General features: G+C 34.3%; 1 protein-coding gene across 1 annotated transcript in view; it reads right to left on the bottom strand.

Moving 5' to 3' along the window:
* CNTNAP2 (contactin associated protein 2) overlaps nt 1-26,257 on the bottom strand; it is a 2,768,972-nt gene that overhangs the window by 1,931,489 nt on the left and 811,226 nt on the right. The window contains exon 3 of the mRNA XM_007504517.3: nt 5,343-5,536. Within this exon, the coding sequence (XP_007504579.1) occupies nt 5,343-5,536 (194 nt within the window). The remainder of the gene's footprint in view (nt 1-5,342; nt 5,537-26,257) is intronic.

Here is a 26,257-nt window from a genome sequence, read left to right as displayed (position 1 = left end):
ATCCACTGAGCCACCCAGCTGTCCCCCTAAAGCCCTTTTAAAAGAGAAAGCACATATTAGGAATTTAATAGCAATAACTTGAGATTTTTAGAAACCATGTAACTTACCAGTTTGGAAATTTTGAATGCACTAAATTATTTTCTGGATTTGCAAAGATTAAAACATTTTTATTATTAGTTGTTTCCCTTAATTTTTAGCTTCATGTGTATTTTAAAGCAATATAAATTCTATCATTCAGATTTATTTCTACTTAAATATTGTTTTACTAGAGTTATATTAATTGAAAGATGACTCTACTGACTTATTGTTGAGGTAGAATGGACCAAATTTCAGTAAGAAAAGTGAGGAAAGATATGTTCCAGGCATGAAAAATGAGGTAAATAAAGGCAGGGAGGGAAGAAAGAAAAGGGGATTTGGAAGAAACTAAGAATAATTTTATTTGAAAAGAATGTAGAACATGGAGGGGGAAAGTGCTTTATTATATCAATAATAGTATAAATGTATTAATAGTCTACTTACTTTGTATAGCAGATCTCAATAAATTTTAAAAAAAATAGATACTGGGGAAAAGGTGAGCAAAGCCAAGATGGTGGCTTAGGAGGACCAAAAGCCCAAACCTCTCTAACAGTTATTCCATACCAATCTTTAAGGTGTACTTCAAAGAAAATGGAAATTCAGACCCAAAAAGAAGTCACAGGGCTCTCTGACTGAACACAACTTAAAAGGTAGGCACAGAGAGTCTATTTTTATGGGATAAGGAAGAGGCAGGCTGACTGAAAACCCTCCCCCACCCATTGTGCTGAGGCCTGTGATAAGACTGAGCCCAAGGCAGAGGCTGCAAACCCGACAAGAACGTCTCTGACCCACCATGCAAGGTCCATGGCTCTGACTAGAGCTGGCAGAATGAAACTTGGTGGGGGCCACCTGCCTGCACACACTCAGTCTCCCCCTCCCTACAGTGAAGAATTTGCCCCAGGGCAGGTTAACCTGCAGCTCTGCAGGTTAGTTCAACAAGTTGAATCTAGATTATCAATAGAAGTCTGAGAAAAGGAAATATTCTGCCTCAGGGCATGGCAGCTCAAACAGCATGGCTCAGTAAATCAGCAGAGGGTTAAGTTTATAGTCTATAGGGCAGGAAAAATGAATGAACAAACAAACAAACAAATGACCTTACAATTGAAAGCTTCTGTGGGGATAAGGACCAAAGAACAGAACAAAGGGAGGAGGACATATCCAGGTAACATCAAACAAAGCCTCAAAACAACCAGGGAATTGGACACAGTATCTGAAGGAGCTCAAAAAGGAATTTAAAAATCAAATAAGGCAGAATGAAGAAAAATGGCAAAAGGAAAAAAGTAGTCAATTAAAAAAATAAATTAATTAAAAAAAATAAAACAATCCTCACTCTAAAAGAGCTTACGTTCTCTTGGAAAAGACCACACGTACAAATATGTGTGTATAAATACTAAATAAACAAAACCAACCAGCATTTATTAAGGTAAAGTTTCATATCAAGTAACTAGAGAGGGATGGCACTAACAGATGACAGAAATCAGGAAAGGCTTCATTTAGAAAATAATATTTAAGTTGCATCTGAAGGGAAGAACCTGACAAAGACAGTGAGAGATTATGGTACATCTTTTTTATTTTTACCTTCCATCATGGAATCAATACTATGTATTGGTTCCAAGGCAGAAGACTGGTAAGGGCTAGGCAATGGGGGTCAAGTGACTTGCCCAGGGTCACATAGATGGGAAGTGTCTGAGACCAGATTTGAACCTAGGACCACCCATCTCTAGGCCTGGCTCTCAATCCACTGAGCTACCCAGCTGCCCCCTATGGTACTTCTTGAATAGAAAGCAAAGAAAGTTGAGTTGTATTTAGAAAGCATTTGATCTCTCCTGAAGAATTTTGATCAAAAAAGATAAAAGGAACAACATTATTTTTGTAGTGGTTTAAATGTGAGATAGGATAAAAGAAGAAGAAAAAAAAAACAAAGGTAGTAAAATGATTTCCAGGCTAATATAATAGTTCATGCCTTTGAGAAGGTCCTAGACATAGTGTGTATAGAAAGGAGGAAAAATATTATAGAAGTTGATTGTCAGAAATAGATGAAGGTTTGGCTTAAGAGATCAAAAAGGGGGGGAAAAGAGCCTGAGGGTATTGGTTTCACTGGAATAGGTGAAATTTTTAAGAGAAATTAAAGAAGTCAGTATTATGCATGTTGAGTTTACAGTAATAAAATTAACAATAACATTAATAAGTAGTTGTCTAGAACTTTAAGTTTTATAATATATTTTAAATTATTTTTTATTTGAGTCTTACCATAGTCCTATGATTTAGAAAGTAAAATGTTATCTCCATTTTATAGATGAAGTAACTGAGACCTAAAGAGGTTAAATGACTTGCCAAGCCCTCTACTCTATTCAATACAAAGATGAAAATATCCTAAAAACATTTGGAGAGATTAAATCTTAAAATTATAATAGGGATCAAGGTTAAAGATGTAGTTTGGAGAATTAACAGGTTAGGGTTCATGGTTGAATTCATGGAGATATATGAATTTTCCTGTATATATAAAAGAGGAAAGTACATAACCTAGGATAAAGCACACCTACAGGGGTAAGGAAGGTAATTTAATCCTAGGCTAGATGTGTCAGGCATTTCAAATTTCTATTTTATTTGAGTTATCTAAGTATTTTCTATTTTTCCTATCAAAACTTTCCTACTATCAGTTTGTGCTAATCCTCTCAAATACATTTTTTAAATGTCTTTTAACTGAAATATATTCTAGAATTCTAAATGTATGTTTTAGATATTCTAATTTTCCTGTCTCTAGAAGTGAGTTTTGTGCAAAAACAGGAAAGAACTATTACTCTTATTTCCAGAAATTAGCCTGGCATGATGATATTTTGTGATACAGCACTTTTCAAGTGTCTTGGCCAGGGCAGAGTCAGAATGTTGGCTGAGAGGCAGCAAAAGTAGGTAGGGGTGGTTTAAAAAGATTGTAATGAAGTTAAGAGGGGAATGAGAAGGGAGGGAATGGTAGAAAGGGAAGTAAAATAAGGGTGGGAATTAGGGGGATAGATTAAAAACAAAACACTGGTGTAGAAGGAAATAGTGAAAGAAGAAAGGGCAGGTATAGGAGTATTTATCAAAATGTTGGGAAATACACAGCTGGTAATCATAACTCTGAATGTGAATGGAATGAATTCACCCATAAAACACAAGCAAATAGCAGAGTGGATTAGAAACCAAAATCTTACCATATGTTGTCAACAAGAAACACACACGAGGAAGGTAGACACACATAGGGTAAAGGTAAAGAGATCTAACAAAATCTATTGGACATCAACTGATAAAAAGAAGGCAGGAGTTGCAATCATGATATCTGACAAAGCCAAAGTAAAAATAAATCTAGTTAAAAGAGATAGGGAAGGTAATTACATTCTGATAAAAGGCAGTATAGACAATGAGGAAATATCAGTACTCAACATGTATGCACCAAATGGCATAGCATTAAAATTTCTAAAGGAGAAACTAGTGGAACTCAAGGATGAAATAGAAAAACTATACTAATGGGAGACCTGAACCTTTCTCTTTCAGAACTGTATAAATCAAACCAAAAATAAATAAGAAAGAAGTAAGAAAAGTAAATGAAATCTTAGAAAAATTAGAGATAGTAGATATATGGAGAAAAATAAATAGGGACAAAAAGGAATACACCTTCTTTTCAGCAGCACATGGTATATTCACAAAGGTTGACCATGTACAAGGGAATAAAAATATTTCGAAGAAGTACAAAAGAGCAGAAATAATTAATGCAATCTTTTCAGATCACAATGCAATGAAAATAATAATCCATAAGGGTACATGGAGAGGCAAATAAAAAATTAATTGAAAATTAAATGAGTCTCCAAAATCAGTTAGTTAAAGAAAAAAATAATAGAAGCAATTAATAATTTCAGTGGAGAAAATGACAATGATGAGACATCCTTTGAAAACCTATGGGATGAAGCCAAAGCAGTACTTAGGGGAAAATTTATATCCTTGGTTTCATATATTAACAAATTATGGAGGGCAGAGTCAATAAATTGAGCATGTAAATTAAAAAACTAGAAAGTGAACAAATTAAAAATTATCAGATGAAAACTAAATTAGAGATCCTAAAAATTAAAGGAGATATTAATAAAATTGAAAGTCAAAGAACTATTTAATAAATAAGATTAAGAGCTGGTACTTAAAAAAAAATAAAATAGACAAAGTATTGGTCAATCTAATTTAAAAAAGGAAAGAAGACAATTAAATTGATAGTATTCAAGATGAAAAGGGAGACCTCACCTCTAATGAAGAGGTAATTAAGGCAATAATTAAAAACGATTATTCCCAATTATATGGCAATGAATATGGCAATCTAGGTAATATGGATGACCATTTACAAAAAATATAAATTGCCTAGATTAAGAGAGGAAGAAATAGAATACCCAAACAACCCCATATCAGAAAAAGAAATTGAAGAAGCCATCAAAGAACTCCCCAAGAAAAAATCCTCAGGACCAGATGGATTCACAAATGAATTCTATCAAACATTCAAAGAACAACTAACCCCAATAAACCCACTGGAATTGCATGTCAGCTATGGGAAGGAGTTGGGGGGAGGGGAGGGAAAGAATATGATTCTTGTAAACAAGGAATAATGTTCTAAATTGACTAATTAAATATTTTTTTAATAAAAGGGTTTTGGCCAGATAAGCTTTACGATCATGCAATCACATGTTTAACACATTACAATTCATATTCTCTAACAAGAAACTGAGATAAATCTCAAAAAGTGTTGATTAAAGAGTTTAACTCAGCCTAGTGCCCAATGTAATATATTATTACATGTATATCACATTATAATTAAAGAATATCTAAGAAGAAATGAAGCTCCAAATAGTTTAACTGGTAAATGTGACATAGCATAAGTCTCTCACAAGATACCAAGATGAGTCACACAATTCATAAAGGGGGATGGTTCCACCCAGTTCTCATTTCTCCTTATGTTGCATCCTAAAATCATATACTACCTCTACAACAATTTGTTAAGTAGTCCTTCTCCTCCACATAACTAAAGACTGATTTCTATACATAGCCTGAGAATACCTCCTTATTAGTATTTTATTCAACAAACCTCTGTATTATATGCTGACCATATATTAAGAATAGAAATAAAATTCTTGATGCATCTGATCTCAAATTAATTTTGATGAATGATCCTTCTTTTAGAGAGACCATTTATTTTCAGAGTCTACTATCTTAGTTCACCAATTTCAAATCTTGTCTTTATGGCAATGACTCACCCAGATATTCCCATCTTGATGGTATGGTTTCCAGTTCCTTCCTGTATCACTGTAGAGCATTCGATACTGTGTCACCCAATCAGAGCTGCTATATCTACCTTGGGTTGCAATGGCACTGATTTGCTTCCTGTTACCAAAATCAACCTGTAGCCATTGGTAATGATCACTGTCTGATGGAGACCATCCTCCAGCTCCTGTAAAGAGAGAGATATATAGAAACTGTGGACTCTTTGAGCATCAAACTTTTAAATTAAAGATATCATTCTTACATTTATTAATTAGCTTTCACAATTTATATTCACAACATATATTATAAAACACCCTGTATATGTGCTTTTGGGAACTCAAATAATATTCTTCCAGTTGGACTACACTGATACTTTAACCTTTTTATGATATAATTATCCAGAGTAATGTGCTACCTTCTTAATTGGCAAATGTCACCTTAATTCCTTAATTACAGCTTATTAGTATATGTCAAGTTCTAATTGACTGAGGACTAACCAAGTTACCATGAATTCTTCTGTTATAATCACTTATCTAATGAAAGTATATAATCACAAAATTCTTATGCATTCAAGTGGAATTTTTCATCAAAAATTATAATTTCAAGTTAAACATGAATAAAACCATAACTACAGTTCTAAAACTTCTCTTTCTTATTGTCTGGAATTCTGTCACAGAAAAACAAGATATTAATGAAACTAAGATGAGAAACAATTTCAACTTTTGAAGAATGATTACTTGCATTTCCCAAAACATATATGTTTTCAGGGAATAAAATTAACTGACAATGGACTGTCACTAACTATGAGACCATGAATTAATTTAATACCATTATTTTATGCATTTCTGGAATTCAGTGATGAACACTTCTTGTGTACTATAGTAATGGTACAAGAATGCAAAATTATTGTTTTTTTCTTCCCAAAGAAAACATAATGAGAAAATAACAGCAGTTTATTGTCCTTACATTTATAAAAAGATTGAGATTGTGTCATTGCTAAAAGGTAATATAATTTTACCCTGTCACTTCAGCTATTCATGTGAGAAAACAAATATGAAATAAAATTTCAGTAAGCTCTTCAACATGTCTTGTCAAGATATACATTTTTAAAGAATGAAGGCTTTAGGAGATCATAATTGCTATCAAGATTTTATTATAAGATAACTATCATAATTAAAGTTGTATTTGGGGACAAAATATACTTGGGTGTGATTTATGAATCACAAATGTGTATATTTCTCTCTCTATGCATGTGTGCATATATAAATAAATGTATTCATATACATACATATATACATACACACATACATTATATATATGTTATGGAGAGAGAGAGAGAGAGAGAGAGAGAGAGAGAGAGAGAGAGAGAGAGAGAGAGAGAGAGAGAAGGAGGGAGAAAGAGAGAAAGCAGGAATGGTGAGAGAAAGGAGGGAAAGAGAAAAGCAGCAAATTTTATATTTTTTCATTTTAGAGGTAAATCTCACAAGTTGATGTCACACATTAGCTTGACAATTAACCAAAGAAATTTACAATTCTTATCAATTCCTATTGCTTGAGATTCCCTTCCCCTTTATTTCTCTGCTAATAGATCTTTTTACTGCTTGATTTCTCCATTTGAGATGAATCTCACTTTGTTTCCTTAAGTACTTATTGATTGCATAAATGCCTGCCTATAACTCTTCCTTCAAGGAATAAATGAAAACAAACAAAAAAGAAACAAAAGGCTCATATGTTAAGTGACTCATTCATTCCATTACCTTAGGACTCACTTTAAATTTTTTTATCCCCTCTCAAGTCTTCAACTCTCTTTAGGTCTTCCTTCCTTCCTTCCTTCCTTCCTTCCTTCCTTCCTTCCTTCCTTCCTTCCTTCCTTCCTTCCTTCCTTCCTTCCTTCCTTCCTTCCTTCCTTCCTTCCTTTCTCTCTCCTTTCTTCCTTTCTTTATCTTTTTTCTTTCTTCCCTCAGTAATATTAATTATCAGAAAAATACCTTAAGTAATTTCTTGTCTCTTTTAAATATTTCTGAAGAATTCTGGGAACCTGGCTAATCTTGTGACTTGAGACCTGTTGTTTCTTTTCTCCACTTTATTCCTATTTTGTTCAGTCTCTTAAAATCATGTGATTGGGGGCTTGGATTTATTCTACTCTGTTTTGCACATAATAGTCATTCAATGGATGTTTGTTATTAAATGATCAATTTCTAAAGAAAATCCTGCTTTAGAACTGAAAAATATCCAAATAATCATCAAATTTAATGTCCTACAAATCAGGAATGGCTTCCTAAAACATGCCTTTATAAAGCAAATTGGGCCTCTCGAACACTTTCAGTGAAAGAGAAACTTGCTTCTTGACAATGTAGAAATCTGTATTTCTAATTTATCCTGTCTGCTGGGCCAGAAATCTATTCTCTGTCATGAGTAAATAGAGGGCCTTAACCATCTTGTTTGAATTCCTCTAAATAAAATTCCATTTTGTCATTTTAACTATTAAAATGTGGCTCTCAGAACTCCATAGTGCATTCCAGATGCTATCTGGCCAACACAAAGTGAAGAGCTTTTACTTTTTTATTGTTTAAAGCATATCCCCAAAGCCTTAATACAACTTTAAGTTTGGATAGTGTAAAACTGCTCTAAAACTAAAACAGTACACACTGAAGGTCCATTTTTACATTTCAGCATCACAATGTCAACCATAAATCAGTTGAAAAGCATTTATAAAGCATCTGTCATGTGGCAGGTATTGTTAACTGCTACAGATAAAAATAAAGACAAAGACAATCCTTGCTCTCATGGAGCTCACAAGCTAAAAAAGGAGACAACATGCAAATTGCTATGTATAAATAAGCTATATACAAGATAAACAGAAAATAATCAATAGCAAAAAGAAATTAGAAATAAGAGTAATTGGAAAAACCCTCCTTTCTTAGGTGGGATTTTATCTAGTACTCAAAGGAAACTAGAAAAGTCAGAAGGCAAAGATGAAGAGACAGAAAATTCTAGGTATGGGTGACAGCTGAGATTTCAAAGATTGAGAGGTGGCATATCTAGTGAAGTTGAAATCAACCAACAACCTTGTTTGTTTGTTTTTCCCTACATGAAATACTTATATTTACATGTTCAACTTCAAATACTTCTGTAAATGATTTTAAAAAACCCTAAATTTCATCACATCAGAATTGACTAATCATTCTAGGCTGTCAGGATCTGTTTTTTGGATTTTTGTCTTATTTGTCATAAGGTCCACCACTTTTAGTTCCATCTAATTATCATTTATGATAAGCATAATATCTTAATCTCACTCCTAAATAATGACAACCTTTTTTCATGAAACACCAAATTTACTCTTATTTCATATAAACTCATCTTCAAGAAATTTTCCAGCTGAACCTTGCCCCAGATTGAACAATAAACCATCAAACTCTCACTGAGGACCCTGGTTAGGAGTTGTGAATATAATCAAATCTTAAGTCATCTTTTTGTCTTCTTAGCTTCACATATATTTAGGTCTCTCCAAGGTACCCTAACCTTGGGCTATAGCCTCTTTCCTAAGTTTCTATGTAACCATTCAGTTGGCCTTGATTTTATTTGATCCTTGATGTATAAAAATATAACCCCAAGTTCCTCTTAGTTCAAAGGAAATTTCCATTCTTGGTGTTGTTTTTTTCCCCCTTGGAGACAGTATTCTCCATCTTAAGCTGGCTCTGTGTGGTGTGTGAGTGCTGGTTCTGTGTGATGTCTAGTTATAAAAACATTATCCAACAGTATATATTTAAAACCATCAGCAAGTATCATCTGCAATGGAGACAAGTTAGAAGTCTTCCCAATGAGATCAGGAATGAAATAAGGATGCCCATTATCATCTCTATTATTTAATATTGTACTAGAAATGATAGCAGTAGAAATTAGAGGGAAAAAAAGAAATTGAAGGAATTAAAGGAGGAAATGAGGAAATTAAACAAGCACTATGCAGATGATATGATGGTATACATAAAGAATCTGAGAAAATCAGCTAAAAGACTAGTGGAAATAATTAACAACTTTATTAAAGTTGCAGGATATAAGATAAATCCCCATAAATCATCAGCATTTCTAAATATAAATTATATATTATATATAATCTTCCTCATAAAAGATCTCAGTCATTCTATATTGAGATAGAGCATCATATGACATTCTACTTAGCTGAGGTAACCTTCAGGAAATCTGGAAAAAATTCAAGTAAATCAAATATATTATTTAAATATCCCAGAGTCAACCAACTGCCCTGGGAAATTCTTCAGATTAGTTAGTTTGCTTGTATAGACTGAAATCAGATGGTTATAATGATTTAATAAATGAAAATTTTTAATTATCTGTTCAATAGCTTGTCATAATATAAAGATAACTGGTAATGTGTTAATGTCTCATAATTTAAAAGAGAGAAGTAAGAAGTACTTTTCTGAAGTGAAAATGCTCTGAATGATAATTAATTATTATTTATAATTTATTAAAACCTTACATCTGTACTATAATGTAACATGTTTTCACAGCATCCTTATGAGTATTGACAATTCTTGTCATTATTTCCCAGAATGCTCTATATGTAAGGTCATTTGAAAGAAATGAAAAAAAAAACCCTGCCAGAACCTCTAAACACCAACCCACCACTTTATCTATCTGTATATACATATATACATATATATATGTGTGTGTGTATACACATATATTTTTGTATTCTTAGAAATCAGTTGAAGTGATTATATATGCAATAATTCTTATTGTCTTCTAAAATATGAAATATATATTAAAAATTTGGAAATGACTTGGAAAATGCTGGTCAAAATCACTTATACATTTAAAATATCTTGGTAATTAAGACAGAATTTATTTCTAAATTGAAATAGTAAATCCCTTTAATTCTCTACTTCAGATTATACTTTAGATATAATGTAAGAATTATGATATATGCAATTGAAACCTTTTAAGTGTGTGATATTCTCTTGATTTTACCAATTTGTTGTTCATTATCCATATAGTTCTTTCCAAGTTTTTATTTTAATTAGCCTGTTCATAATTTCTTATGGTATAGTAGTATTCCATCATCATCAGATACGATAATTTGTTTAGTCATTCCCTAATTAATGGGCATCCCTTCAAATTTTTAGTTATTTGACACAAAAGAGTTGATTTTACATAGTTAAACACACAATTAATTTCTTTTCCATTTTCCCTGATTTTGGAAATAGATTCAGCTAATTTTGTAGCTCTCTGGGTATAACTACAGATTGTTCTCCAAAAGGGTTGGATCAGTTCACTGCTCCACCAAAAGTTTATTACTGTCCCCATTTTTTCATATTCCCACCATTTGTCACTTTATTCTTTTGTCATTTTTTGACTATCTGAGGGGTGTAAGATATCTCAGAAAAGTTTTCATTTGTGTTTTTCTAATACAGTGATAGAAAACATTTTTGCACCTACCTATATATGATTTTGATTTCTTTGTATGAAAATTCTTCATATCTTTTGCTAATTTATCAATTGGAAGATGGCTCTAATTTTTATAAATTTTACAAAAGTTCTCTCTATATATTCATATGAGTCCTTCATCTGAGGAATTCCCTCCCTCCAGTTTTCTGCTTGCTTTCTAATCTTTGCAAAATTTGTTTCATTTGTATAAAAACTTTTCAATTTAATGTATGCCTCACTTCATTTAGTTCAGAAGTCCTTAACCTGGGGGTCTGAATGACATTTGGAACTCAATTACCCTACTCTTGACATACCCTATAGTTGTACTTTTCACAATATCACACCATCTCTTAATGTCTGTCCTTTTCAATCCATTCACTCAAACATTTTAGTCAAAAGTAGCTTTAAAAATGTTGTATCCCCAATTAGCCTCAAAGCACTACAGGAAAGAAAATACTGTCACATTTTTCTATTAGTTATTATTCAAATTAGAGGTGGTGTTTTCTGAACTCTAAATAAAGCATGAGACAGTTCTAGCTGACTATGCAAACAAGCAGATAGCTGAGTAAATGTAGTATGCTCTACCTGACTATTATATTTACATAGGAATTAGTTCTCATTATAATTCAAGGTTGAAATAGTGGTCCCAAAATAACTTTCAATGTTAAAAAAGTGTCAAAGTGGCTGTTTCCCCCCATTTTGGTGAAAATGATTTAAATATATTAATCATTACCAGATCACTGTACCTCCATTCACCTAAAAACCCCATATATGTATATATGTTCATATCTATATATCAATTTAAACCTATTTATTGTTCCTACATGGAGCTCAAGTTTACTTTAAGGGGTGGCATTCAGTATCTAAATCAAGTGGGTTTAAGATGATGTGGGAGGTCATACTTAGTCTCATTTGGTAGCATTTTGTTACAGCTTTTAATTGAGACAAAGTGGCTTAGATTTTGGTTGCAAATTTAAGGAACCTTTCACTTTCTTCTGGGTGCTCCTTTTCTATCTACAAACTCCTGGGAGCTCAGAATTGTATCATGCAAATATCGCATATCTCTCAGAATTTGTTACCACTGGGTTCAGAGGTCCAAATTGCTTTATGATATTAACAACAATACCATATACACTGACGTTTGCCAGATAGCCTTGACCTATTCTTCATTATGTTTCAAAAAAAAAAAACACTTCTCCTTAGGAAAGACTATTAGGCTCGAACAGTTGTCCATATTCTCACAAATAAATATCATGACTATGAGGACTCCACACTTTCTGATGTGCTGGGAATCCTCAACTAAACAGAGCACACAAACAGAAGAACTTGTTTATAGCATCACTTTTCTTTTCCTCTAAATTAGGCAGACATTTTAATAATATTCCAACCTCTACATTCTTTGTTCCATACCTCTCAACAAAAAGAACCATTAAATATTATCACCAGGAGAATGCGTTCACACCTTTCTCTATAGATGCACCTGTTAGTTAATAATTTTGGACAGTTGGGGGAAAGCTATGTCTTTAGCTATTTTCCCTCACAGTTTTCAGTAACAATAGGTGTTTTCTCATATGTTTAATTCAAGGTTTTGTTGGTATTACTCAAAGTATGTTAACCAACTGAAATTGCTTGAAATATTATCTAAGCTCCTGTGAAAAACCATAGTAATACATGAGAAGGAAACTGTTTTTAAGTGAAACACTTCCAGGGAATTTCTTTGAAAACTAAATCATCTTAAAAAAATGAGTTTTTATTGTCAAAATTATCATTCTTGCTAACACCTACTATTTTATCATCATAAGGAAGAAACTTTGTGAAAACACTTTCATTGAGACAGATCTGCAACTTTCATTATAGCAAACTGCCTGGAACACTTAAAGTTTAAAAGATTGGCCTAATGTCACACAGTTATTATCTGTCGCAGGAAAAAATTTGAATTGAAGACTTCTCAATTCAAGGTCCATTTAGTCTACTATTCTGTATAGCCTCTTTATTATTATTACTATTGCCATACAAAAATTATTCTGGTGATGATGACGATGATGGATATGATGATGATGATGATAATGATGATGATAGGTGATGGTAATGATGGTGATGGTGATAATTTTGATAATGATGATGATAGTGTGATGATAGTGATGGACGATAGTGGTGATGATGGTGGTGGTGGTGGTGATGGTGATGATGATGATAATGATGATGGTGATGGTGATAATGGTCATGATTATCATGATGGTGGATGATGATGATGCTGATGATCATGGGTGATGATGATCATGATGGTCATGATGAACACATCATCTGTGCTTTGGTAACACAGTAAATAATGACAAAGTAGGAGAATGCCAGCAAGGCTAATACAAGAATATACAGTGTGAACTTTTGTCTTGAGACAACTAAAGTGCCTAAGTAGTCATAGGAAGAACTCTGAAAGGCTGGCAACTGAGATCTTATAATAGCAATAATTAGATGATCACTCTGATGAATACAGTATATCTTAAGAGTTGTTGTTTTTTTGACATAGATTTCAGTCTGGCCCTAACTGAAAGCAATATGTTGATCAGTCTGCTACATATTCAAGCAAGCAAAACTTTATAAAATACTTTGTATGTCCTAGGGACTTAGACTACATATTGGTGATAGAAAGAAAAGAAGAAGTAGTCCTGACCTAAAGAAGCTTATAGTCTAATGGAGCAGGGGAGAGTAGCTAAGTAAAAATCAGATATAAAGAGGATAAATTGGAGTTTATTGAATGGGAGTTGTGACAGTCACCTGGATAGCTGAATGGATCTAAATGAATTGAACACACATTTGAGGGAAGATCAACCATAGGATTTTGCAGTTGTTTCTATGTATACAGACCTGCATCAGCAAAGTGTCAAGTGTCAGAAAATAAAACAGAAATATCATTTGAAAAATGACTTGTATATTTCTACCTCCAAGGGAAGAACTGACAAATAGAAATAAGCAAGACATAGTTTTATATATACATATATCTTTTTTTGCCAATTGATACCATCTTTAATTTGGGGAGGGAGGAAGGAAAAGATAATTTAATGTAACAAAAAAATTTTGAAGGATATACTAGCAGCAAGGCTGCTCTGTGGTTTGAGAGCCAGACCTGGAGAAGGGAGGCCCTGGCCTCAGACACTTACTTTTTATATGATCCTGGGCAAGTCACAACCCCCATTGTTTAGCTCTTACCATTCTTCTACCTGGGAACTAATGCCAATTATTGATTTTAAGATGGGAGGTAAGGTTTTTAAAAGAAGGAGGAAATATGTGAAAGGGTTTGTGAAAGTTTGTGAAAGTAAGACTTAAAAACAGGCCTGGTATGAAGAGAGAGATAAGAGAATAAGTTGTTAAGGATGACAACTTTGTTGGAAGCCTGGGTAATTGGAAGTATGTTTGTTACCTGCTATAGTAAGAGAGAAATTAGGAAAAAGGAGAATTTGGGGAAAAGATGATAAGTTCAATTTTGAAGTTTATGAAATAAACATATTTACAGGACATTTGGCTCCATAGGTAACTTAGTTCTCCTGGTAGCATTAATTAAAGAATCCATGAAAGAGAATGAAAATTTTCTAGTTGTCTCTGGAGTGACAAGATATCCAACACAACAATAACACAAGTTGTCACAAAATAAAAAAAAAGAAAGGTAGATACCCTGAAATAGAATAATAAACTGACGGAAACTATTACTTATTGAAATAGAGAGGTAAACTGAGGGGATCCCTGTTTCTTTTACAATGATTGCTATTCTATGGCTATGACTAGAGAGAACTGCTGAGGGGAGCTGAGGCTGCTTATTTGTAATGGAGGTAGAAAAGAGAAAGGCTGAGGGATGCCACCACACAGGGATACTGGTACACAAGGGACTGCTCTGAAGTTTACTCTGGGGTCTGCCTACTGATCCCTACTTATGGCTGATGGATCGATCTATTTCCTAACCTCCTTCCTCCCTCATTCCCTCCCTTAACCAACCCTCTCCACCCAATTCTTCTTGAAGCCTTTGACTCCTTCCCTCCACACTTGAGTAAACTATAAAGATACTCTTTTCCTTTCCTTTTTCAAGTCAAGGGGTTTATTGGGATAGCAGTATGGGGAAACTGAGGTAATAGGGATGAGGATATCCCTAATCTAAATGAGATAAAATTGAGGGTTTGGGGAGTCACAAGTGTGACTCTTAATTAGGAAGATGGAGGACAGCAGCCCTTTCAAAATCTTCTTTCTTCTTCTTCACAAATTCAGCCTGGCTAGTCTCCTTTCTCAGCTTGAACCCCAAAGAAAAAGAAAATTCAAAGTCTCTAAGTTTTCTCCTGGCCAGCTCAACTTTCAAATAAACCACCAACTCAAAAACCAAGTTTCTCCTTCTTGTCAACTTCAACTGCTCAGAGCCAGAGACAAAATCCCAAAAGCCAAATCAGCCCCAACAGGGTCTTTCAGCAAGGTTCAAACCTCCAGGGGGAAAAAAAAGTGACTTCCAGTCAGAGACAAAGTCTCCACCCCCATCAGCTCAAACTGCCAACAACTGGGAACATTCTGTTGGAACCCTGGTTCTTGCATCTTGGTCCACAAGTCCTGCAAAACCTCTCTCTCTTCGTGTCTCTATCACAACCCCCAATAAAATGAATAAAAAAACAGTTAAATGAAGAGTAGAGATTGAAACTCAAATGTCTCTATAAATTATAAATTGGTAAATCATATAAAATCTATGAATATTAGATTAAATGGTTCACAGAAGTGTGTGTATTTCTATTAAATCTTCATCACAAAATCAAAACCAACTATAGTTTTTATAAAAGAAGGCATCATATATCTACTACCAACTTGGTCTGGGATAAGACTATTATTAAAGATCAAAATGCTGAACATCACTAGCTGTGCCAAAAATTAATGTTAATAAAGGATACATATTTAATAAATGTCACCATATTAAAATTTTGTCATTTCTGAGCTACATTAAAAATAATTTTCAACAAAACAATCTGGAAAGAAAAAAATGGTGAATTTCTTATCACCTCAGTTATCCTGTTTTCTACTAAGGATGCTTTCAGTGAACCTTTAGATGTTACAACCCAATACTTTTTGTTCAACTATAAATAAGTTGTTATTTTTTCCACTTGTTAAATAGTACATAAAATATAAAGATATCAATAGGATAATGTATTGCCCCAGTATTATCTATCTGAATCCCATCAAAATTCATCAAGAAAATGATTTTTTTATGATGATGAAGGTAGTTTATGTAGTTGAGATTTGCTGGCAGTAGTTGAAAGCTCTTCAACATTAGCTCCTATATAATAGATAAATGAGAAATATATAGTAACTAGAGAATGTGTAAAATAGGTTGATCTTTTCCACAAGTTAAGCAAAAGTAAGGGAATTCTTGGAGCTACCTAATAGGCAAATGAAATGCTCTTTAAAATTAATGAAGTATCACTAGCTTAATATAGAAATAAAGACTAAAAGCATCATGGTCCATTAGTAAGAAAGATTCTTGGCAATATTTGAATTGAGGATTATAGATACATCATTCCTAAGCATTTATTAACAAAGAACCTGACAATTTGATTATAAAAATATGCTTTTAAATTTCTGATAAAATGAGCCAGAAGTAGGAAAAAAAAAGCATAGTTCCCATCCTCAGTATTTGGAATCCTTGCCAGCCTGACCACTATCAGGTATTGTTCGGCTTATTATACTTTTGCACTTATTATAAATTTTGCACATTTTATAGTTGAGCCAAAATATCCTTCTTTCTTATATTTCTTCTTTGTCTTCCATACCTGAAATTTGTTCCCTTTTAGTATTCCTCCTCTCTTATTTCTTTTAGTGTTTAGTATAAAGGCCTCCCTATACATGGAGATTTTCTGCTTTCTGATTTCCCATCTTTTATTGTATTTCCCTCTTATTTCCCTGGTATTTTATACTCTTATATCCATACATACTGTCTCCCCTGACAAAATGTAAGCTCTTTACGTTTTGTCTTTGCGTAATGCCTGGCCATATGCAACAGAATCATTTTAAGTAGTAAAGAAATGTCAAAGAATTCAATTAAGTAGAGGGGCTCATTTTTTCGGCCACTATCTTGTTTTAAAATCTCAGAAATCTTGGCATTGGTAGGAACTGAACAGGTGATGTAGTCTAACACAGATCTTAACAGAATTCTTGGTAAAAAGTGATCAATTGATTTATATTTCAAGATGATGAGGGACCAGAAGGGAATCCAATAGTTTGGGAAGGTAGGATTATAATTGACTTGACAAATAAGTCAAGCTATTTTTTTTTACTTTGTCATTAAACATTGACATGTCTTCAACTTTGGACTTAGTGAAAGAATGGCAAACTGGAACGACACTTAGATCGAAGTAAAACAGATATCTTGTTTTATAAGATAGGAATTCAAGGCCTAAAACATGGAAAAGTAGTTAGACCAGGCATATTAAATTAATATCAAAGAAGGTATCAATTCTTTTTTTCTGCTTCCTGGTGTGTATGTGAAATATTTAATCCAATGAAACAACATAGTTTAGAAAAAAATAATTTAAATGATTTATTTAATATTAAAGACCCTTAAGAGGCAGTGAGTTGGCTCAGGGGATAAAGAATTAGCCCTGGAGATAGGAGGTCCTTGATTCAAATTTGACTTCTGAAACTGGGGAAGACATTTTACCCCCATTAGACATTACCACTCTTCTGCCTTAGAACCAATGCATAGTATTGATTCTATGACAGAAATTAAGGATTGAAAAAAAAATTGAAGGCTTTAGTATCCACTTAATTTTCTTCTACTAAACTCTTAGAAACACAACCATTCTACAACCATTTATATTTTTACTGCATTTAAATCACTAAAATTACAACCAATCAATATAAAAATATGGGGTGCACAAATGAATTCAACTAAGAAGTATTTATTATCATGTAAACACTTTCTTCTGAGAAAATTAGAACTGCTTCATTTGAGTACAATCCAAACATGTGACTTGTATTTGATTTTGTAAGAAATCAGTGAATTTGGAGTTCATATTTGGCTAGAAATGATGAAAAATAGCCCTTATATTTGTCAGAATATTGTTTCAGGTTTTCAAGGTGCTTATCTTACAAAACTCATTCTTCTTCATTAGGAAAAATTACACAGAAAATTTCATAAAAATGGATTTTCATTGAGTTACTGATCATGCATGGACTGATGCATGCTGAGTGATTCTCCATCCCATCCAATCTTAATTATCCATATAAAGCTCTATAAGTTCTATATTTTTTATTAGTCCTTGTTTGCCAATTGAAAAAATGGTTCCACAAGCAGAAAGAGTTGTATCAGACCAGTCCAGACTAAGTCACATTAGAAGAGCCCCTAACATAGAGTCTTAACTTCAAACACGTTAGCTTTGTTTTTTAGGCCTTTTACAACCCAGTTCCAATTATTTTCCTCAGATTTGCTTATACTTCCATCCCTCTTGTGGCCAATGTATTAGCCTGCTAAGAACTGTAGGCCAGTCAGTTCAATCTCTCCTCTTACATGTTTATAATTAGTTTATATATTTAATGGGGGAAAGAATGGAAAACTATGGTAGTACCCATATTGGGATATTCTGAGAATGAATGAATGGACATTCTGAGACAGGAGTGAAAAACAAAGAATGAGTTTTGAAGTTGTTTGAGCTTATGGAGATCATGTGGTGCCCAATGAATTTTGTCACATGACTCTCTTTGTGTTCTGTGAGTGAAACTCTCTCATTATAGAAAACTATTAATAATCAGTTATGGCTTGTTAAGGCAAGCACATTAAAAAATGAAAAAAGAAAAACAAACCTCCCAAAAAGGGGTGGGGCTACTAAATGACACTGGAATGACCCTGGTATCATAAGTTCCTAGTGCTGCCTTCTGGAAAAACAAATCAGTTTCCTTCCAGGAATGATCATGACAAAGATAAATAACTTTGTATTAAGATTACTTGACATTAGCATATTTATCCAAGCAAAATAAAAGATAAAAATTTAGAAGTTTATACAAATTAAAGCAAATGTTAGAAACATAGGAATAAATGAGCTTCAATTTGAGAATGAAATAAAATCTCAGCCCCTCAAACTGGAGAACAATCTTATTGGGCAAGTTTGCTCTTAGCAGTATCACAGAATATAGGGGCTTAGAATCAAGGCACCTATGGAGCTAGGGAGAAGTGTTGCTAGATCCTCCAGATGTCAATAGCTCTATAGAGATCCCTGTTGATCATTCTAAAGTTCATGCCTAGCTTCTTGCCTAACACCTTTTCAGCAGACTCTACATGCTTATGGAATTTTGTGGGCTTTGGCATGTCTTGGCTAATCAGGAGTCATGTCTCTACATGTACACAATGCAAAGCATAATAGAGCTGTCCTTCAGGAAATCTCTTTTAAACTGCTTTTGGGCCAGGATGTAACATAAGCCTGATCCCAAGGTAGAGATTGGAGAGTATACAGTCCTCTGTTTATTGCAGAGATGGAAGTCTATGGGTGTGCAACACTACAAATAATGACAGTTTTCCAGGTTGTTGGTTAGTTTTGCTCATCTGTATTTTTTTTACTCTTTTAATCATTTTTATAAAGGATGGGTCCTGGGGGGAAGGAAGCAGAAGAGTGGAAGTTATGAGAACTGTAGGCTATATGTGAAAACATAATAAAATCATATTTTTAAACAAGAAAAAATAATTAGTTGATATTGGGGACTTCTGGAACAAAGTCAAGATGGCAGAGTAGAGAAGGCATTCATCTGAGCTCTCTCAGCATTCTCCTACAACTTTAAAATAGTACTCTGGGTCCAATTCAGGAGTGACAGAGCCAGCAAAAGTTAAGAGTAAGACATTTTTCTAGCCCATGACATATTAGGGCCATGTTGGGGAAGCTATGGACAAGTGCCAGAGTGTGACAGAGGGGGCCGCTCCCTTCCCCCTTTTCACATGTGCCTAAGGATATGTCTTACATGACATGCCTCTTTGACTAGCAGCCCAATGGGAGATCTTCCTCACTCCCCTTTTAAGGGTAATATTGGGGGGGCTCCTGTAGAGTTTGAAGGTTGTAGTTTGGGCACTCTGTCTCTAAAAGTTTTGCCATCACTGCCTTAGGGGATTGGAAAAAGATATTTATGAAGCAGGGGAAGTGGCTACTTTGGAATCCATATGGATGAAATATCAATGTTAGGACAAGGTGGTCATGACAGAAGCAGTGATAGGTTGAGAGTTCTTAAGCCAGAAATGGTAAGGGGAATCTGGGTCCAGGTCAAAAAGATATTACAGGAACTCCTTGTGATAACAGTGGATGTAGAACCAGGTATTATTTGTCAACTACATTGCATACACCCAATTCAGGATAATAGTCCAAGTGTAGAAAAGAGCACTTTTGGTCAAAAGGTAATTGCTTGGTAATTCCAATGCCTATATCCACTTCTGGGTTATAGTTCAATGGCACAGAAGAACACTTTTAGAAATAGGAGTGAAAATGTAAAAATGGAGATTTGAACCCCAGACTTCAATTCCCAGAAGTCCTTGGTAGTTTCCAGAATTCCCTAAAATCTCACCTGAGTGCTCACCTGGACCAAGAACAAAACAGGCATTTAAACATTAAAGTACCTCCTACTTGGTCTCTCTGCTTCCGCTTTGAGGCTCATACATCTCTCTACCAGGCAGGCAAGATGTAGGTTGCACATGCTTTTCTTATTTTGCATTTCTTTATTCTAATAATCTTTAATAAACCTCTAAAAATATAATACTTTTAGTAGAGAAACTAAATTTTAATCTTAACAGTTTGATGACCAAAAAGGGACAAAAAAATCAATTAGAAAAAAAAATAGCCTAGATAATGATTTCTAAGCCACATTTCTCCAATGCTTTTTAGCAAGCCTCTTGACTCATCTCGCTCCTGCTCCTGTCCTCTCTCTCACTCACCTGGCCCAGCTGATCCCCGACCCACCAGCAACTCTGGCCTCCAACCCAGATGGCTCATTGCCCCAGGTCCAGCCCCAGGACCCAGGCTGTTGGTAGCAGACCCAATTTCTTCAGGATCAAAAACCAGCTGGTAAAAACGAAGGTGATTTTTCTTTAGGCCACAATTAGCCTCCACGTGGACTAGGGTGCAGAGGATAGCAGATGGGGAGAAAGAGGAGAAGGAAGTGACTTTTCCAAACAGGAACTTACAAGCATGGGGTATTTAAGGGTATATCTTTTGACTGCATTGATCCTTTTATTTATTTCACCTGAGGGTCAGGGAAAAAATTCAACTACCTACAATTCTTTGGAAAACTTTGAGATTCCAAAAACCCACCCTCACTATGGGGAGGCAGATCAGCGTCTTAGTGAATTGAGAGCCAGGCCTAGAGATGAGAGGTTGTGGGTTGAAATCTGGCCTCAGACACTTCCTAGTGATGTGGCCCTGGGTGGGTTGCTTAACTCCCATTGCTGACCCCTTACCACTCTTCTGCCTTCTGACAATAGGCATCTAAATGGATAATTTAAAAAAAAAAAACAAAGAACTTTAAAGAGACTGAAGATTATATTTTAAGGCATTTCAGACTCCACGTTTTATAAAAACTCTGTATTCTATTGCATTTTACTGATTATTTTAAGATTTAACTTTGTGATTTTAAGTTCATATATTCATGTATTCAATACTATTCTGTTACACTGAATAATTTTAATGTACTGGGTTTTAATTACTGTTATATTCTGTTGCTTTTCCCCTATAACCACACTGAACAAACATTATTGAGTAAGCCCATATAAAAATAGCTTTTCTATTTTTGACTTTGTAAATTGTCACATTGAGGATAGATGGACTTCATCAGAAAATTGCTATGACAACTTTGGAAAATTTAATGAGCTAAATATCTCAAATTGATTTTAAGGGTTCTTTAGACATGATTTTTAGAATTTTCTTAACAACGTCTGGTCATTTTGCCTGCCCCTAACAGGAGGTAAGGCCCATTTTAGTAGCTGAAGTGAAATACAATTATAATCCCAACTCCCGCATTTATAAAAATGTGAATGGAAGCAGGGAAGTTAATCCAAGGGCATTGTACCCATAGAAGCACCCCCCCCCAAAAAAAGGGGAGCATCTCTCATTTATACTCTTTAGCTCACTTTATAGAAGTTTGAGTTTTTCCTAGACTCCTCTACCACAATTTTGTAATAATATCTAGATTTCTTGATGATGTTCAAAACCCCAAATAAGTTTTACTTTGTTTAAAAATATCTTTACCAATGTTTAAAGATTTGCTGTGCCTGTAAAAACTTGTGGCAAGTTTCCATTTTCTCTAAATGTCATATAGCAGACTCATGTAAAAAATGATAGTGGTTTGTTTGGTATTGTAATTAACTGGGCTATTGAGAATTTGGGGGATATTGATACCTACATATTTGTACTACTGTTCTTTATTTAAAAAATGGTTACTTTGTAAAATTCATTTGCTTATACTCACAATGGATGATGGCCACATATGAAGAAGAAATGGATCTCATTTTTGGCAAGAAAGCCTTATATTCTATATTTTCTTAGCTGACACAGTGTGTCAAGGATTATAAGCTACATTTTTATTTTAAAATCTATTTTATTATATTTTTCTTGCATGTGAAATATACTATTTCAGTTTTTTTAATTTTTTTTCTCTTTATATTTGAAGCACATGTCACCAGTATTAAGATTTTCTTTAACTTTTTTTATTTTGCAGTAATATACGTTTAACATACATTTGTTAATGCATGACCCAAAAGCTTGAGACTATAAAAATGATGCCACTAATTATTTTTAAAAAATTATGGGACTCTGCTTAATGATTCTGTCTGATTCCAGGACAAGACATACAAAAAGAGCCATTGCACAGGGCAAAAGAGAAACCAATCCAGGAAGGATTGATGCGCTTCTAAGCCAATACAAAGGACTTGAACCTAGTGTGAAGATTCAAGGTTGCTATGTTTAACATACAATAAGATGTAGGCCTTCCTTGTATCCACACTCTTTGTGAAAATACTTACAGATGAGTATCCCAAACTTGACTCCAAACCTGGCTCCTATAATATAGTCCCTTTTCTATCTTTCATATTGTGGCAAACTTTCTGTAGTCCTGGCTACTGACTGGGTAAATGCTTACTTGCTTAGATCATTTTAATTGGGCCCTGATTCAAGGTCCTGTTATAGATCTATTTTTCCTTCACTTAGACTTTTTGCACATAAGACTTTGATAGTCTATCCTTCATCAAGAAATTATCCTTTTTTATTTGGATTTTTCTGATGTCTTTTTAATTTCTCTTGCCAATTGATTCATATACCTCATAACTAAGCCATGCATCCCTAAATGATCCCTGTTTTTTTATTTTTTTGTTTGTTTGTTTGTTTTTCAATCATCCTCTTCACAGGGGAATGTAAAAATATTATTATTTTAAATTGCAAAGTTTAAATTCCTTTTGAGAGGAATTTTAGGTTAAGAAACATGATACCTCTGCAAATCCAGAAACTGAACTATTTGCAGAAGACACCATGAAGATGCCTCCAGACCACAACCTGCATGAGAAGATCAAGAATGAACTTTGGATATGGTTGATTGAACATTTATTTGTATGTATAATTTCATGCGAAAGGGGACTACCCCCTAACTGGCTTTTTGTTAATGTGTCAGCAATTATTGGTTTTGTTCTTTTTTTCCTCTTATCCTTAAATTATTGTAATCTTTGAGTTGATTCTGTGTTCATGATACTTTTGGGGAAACTCTTCCCAATAGAATCAAATGCGGGAATGTAAAAATGGAGATTTTAACGCCAGACTTCAATTTCCAGAAGTCCTTGCTAGTTCCCAGAATTCCCTAAAATCTCATCTGAGTGCTCACCTGGGCCGAGAACAAAATAGGTATTTAAACTGACTGTACCGCCTACTTGGTCTCTCTGCTTCCACTTCGTGGATCACATGTCTTTCTACCAGGCAGGCAAGATGTAGGTTGCACGTGCTTTTCTTATTTTGTATTTCTTTATTTCTTAATTCTAATAATCTTTAATAAACCTCTAAAAATATACTTTTAGTAGATAAACTAATTTGAATTGTTACAAAACCCTGAGGAGTATAACCTTCAGCTGAAGAGATAAGGGATTCTGAGGAACAGCATCATTTTCTGTTCCAGGGGATGAGGAGCTTTGAGAAAGTATCAATTGCAATTCTAAGGGATCATGGGCCCTTCCTGGATAAAAATCAGAGTATAGGATAGCATAGCAGTGACCACATCTTTCCCTAGATTACACTTTGGAAGGCCCTGAATTTTCAAACCCCATCAGGAAAAATAGTCTGATACTTGAAAAAGTAGCCTCTCTTACATACCAGAAAAGAGACCAACATTAAAATAAAGATCAAAATCAAGAAAAATGGGGAAATGTTAGCAAACAACAACCAAAGAAACTGATCCTAAAGAATTCCAATGGTGAAAGGAAAGATTAAGATACAAAATCAGAAGACCATGGAAATAATGATGAATGCAGAAAAGCATAGAAAGATTTATATGAACTAATCCAAAGTGAAGTTAGCACAGGCAAGAGAATAGTATATCAAGTAACAGAAAGAGAGTATGATAATCAACTGTGAAGGACTAATTACTATCAAGAAAACAATGTTTTGAGGTAACCTCATGAGATTTATGATTAAAAAAAGAAAATATATATCCACAGCAAAAGAAGGAACTGTTGGAATATATTTATCGATCGAGGAATGCCATTCTTCATTTTATTTCCTTGATGAGTTTTTTTTAATATGTAATATATATCTTCAATCACAAAGTGGGTAATATGGAAATATGAATTCCATGAAAGTACTGTTATAATGTATATCAAGCTACTTACTGCCTTGTGAGGGAAGGGGAGAGAAGAGTCTGAATGGGAAAATGTCAGAAAATGATTGTTGAAAATTGTTTCTGACTGCATTTTTAAAAATAAAATTTAATTCATTTTTTGTAAGAAGCAGAATTAAACAAATAGATGCATAAAAATCCAATGAATAGAAAAATTATTTAAAAAAGCAGAAATGGCCAGGTAGGGAAAAAATAGAAGTAAAAAAATCAAATGAAGAAAAGATTTTTTAAAATAAAATTAACTAAATAGAAAAGGAATTTTAAATCCCATTGAAGCAAATAATTCTTGAGAGCACCACCAATTTACCCCTAAGAGCAAACAGACTTGGGACCCCAGGAGGTTCAGGGAGACAGAGCTTGGGCACAGAGATAGAACAGGGCTGCACACAGCAGAGCCCACTGCAGAGACTTGAAAAATAGCCTTAAGGCAAAAAACTTCTCTGGAGCTCCAAACAAAGATCACCCACCTTCCTCAGTCAGACTTCTGACCTGGAAGAAACAAAGCAATGGTCACCAAAAGACAAAACCTACAAACCACAACTACCAAAAAAACACCAAAACAAAACAAAAGAAAAAAAAAGAAAAACTTAACCCTATATTTTTTCATGCAGAAAAATTCCAGACTAAAGAAGAATCAATAGAATATGACAAACAAATAAACGCATCCAAACCTTTAAAAAAATAGAAATTTGTCACAAGATCTTGAGCTCAGATTTGAGATTATGAGAATGCTAGAAGAAACTTGTCAAGAAAAGTTGGAAATAGTTGAAAAATAAAATAACAGTTTAAAGGAGAATGTCCTACTTGGAAATCAAATTATATGTTAAATAAATTGAAGACCGAACTGACCTGCTGGAAGCCATGAAAAGCAGGATAGATCAAACTGAAAATAAAAATAAAAATATCTTAGCTGGAAACTAGTCTTTAAAAACTAGAATTGGGAAGGGGGCAGAGTCAAGATGGCAGTGTAGAAGCAGCAAAATTTCAGTCCTTTGAAACCCCTTCCTTACCAACTACAAAGTAAATGCTCCTAATTAACTGAAAATCAAACCTAACAACAAGACAGAGCCAAGGAACCCTCATGCTGGACTCAACTTAAAAGGTACACCTCCAAAAGCTGGAATTTGAGAACACCCTGGTTTAAGGGGAAGGAAGAAGGAAGGTCCAGGAAAACCACCCCTACCTAGCATGCTAAGCCTCCAGCAGCAGTTTGAACCTCTGGGTGGGCAAGGGTTTTGGTCTGGAGGGAGTACCTTGCCAGCAAAGCTGTGCCAGGCTCAGAGTATTGAACAGAGGTGGTGGAAAAGCAGTTAGAGAAGAAGGGCAGAGCTCAGAGTGGGCAGCCTAGTAGCACCAGCAGAGACACTTCATATTCTCCCTCCCTTCCCAAGGTTTTGGCCTCAGGGCACATCCCCCTTGACCCAGCTAGACTTAATCCCATCTAGGCCTTCAGAGGGAAGGGAAGTTCAAGCTCCAAGCTCATCCAAAGACTGTGCTGAGAGATTTGCTGACAAAGATCCAAGGGTGAAAGCTGATAGAAAAGCACCAAACCACAAAAATTTTAGAGGAACAAAAGCTCAGGCAACAGCAAGGAGTAAAGAAG

The sequence above is a fragment of the Monodelphis domestica genome, chromosome 5 (genome assembly GCF_027887165.1).
Source record: "Monodelphis domestica isolate mMonDom1 chromosome 5, mMonDom1.pri, whole genome shotgun sequence".
Taxonomy (NCBI): Eukaryota; Metazoa; Chordata; class Mammalia; order Didelphimorphia; family Didelphidae; genus Monodelphis; species Monodelphis domestica.
Note: the sequence above shows the minus strand (reverse complement) of the source record. Positions and strands in the feature narration are given on the sequence as shown.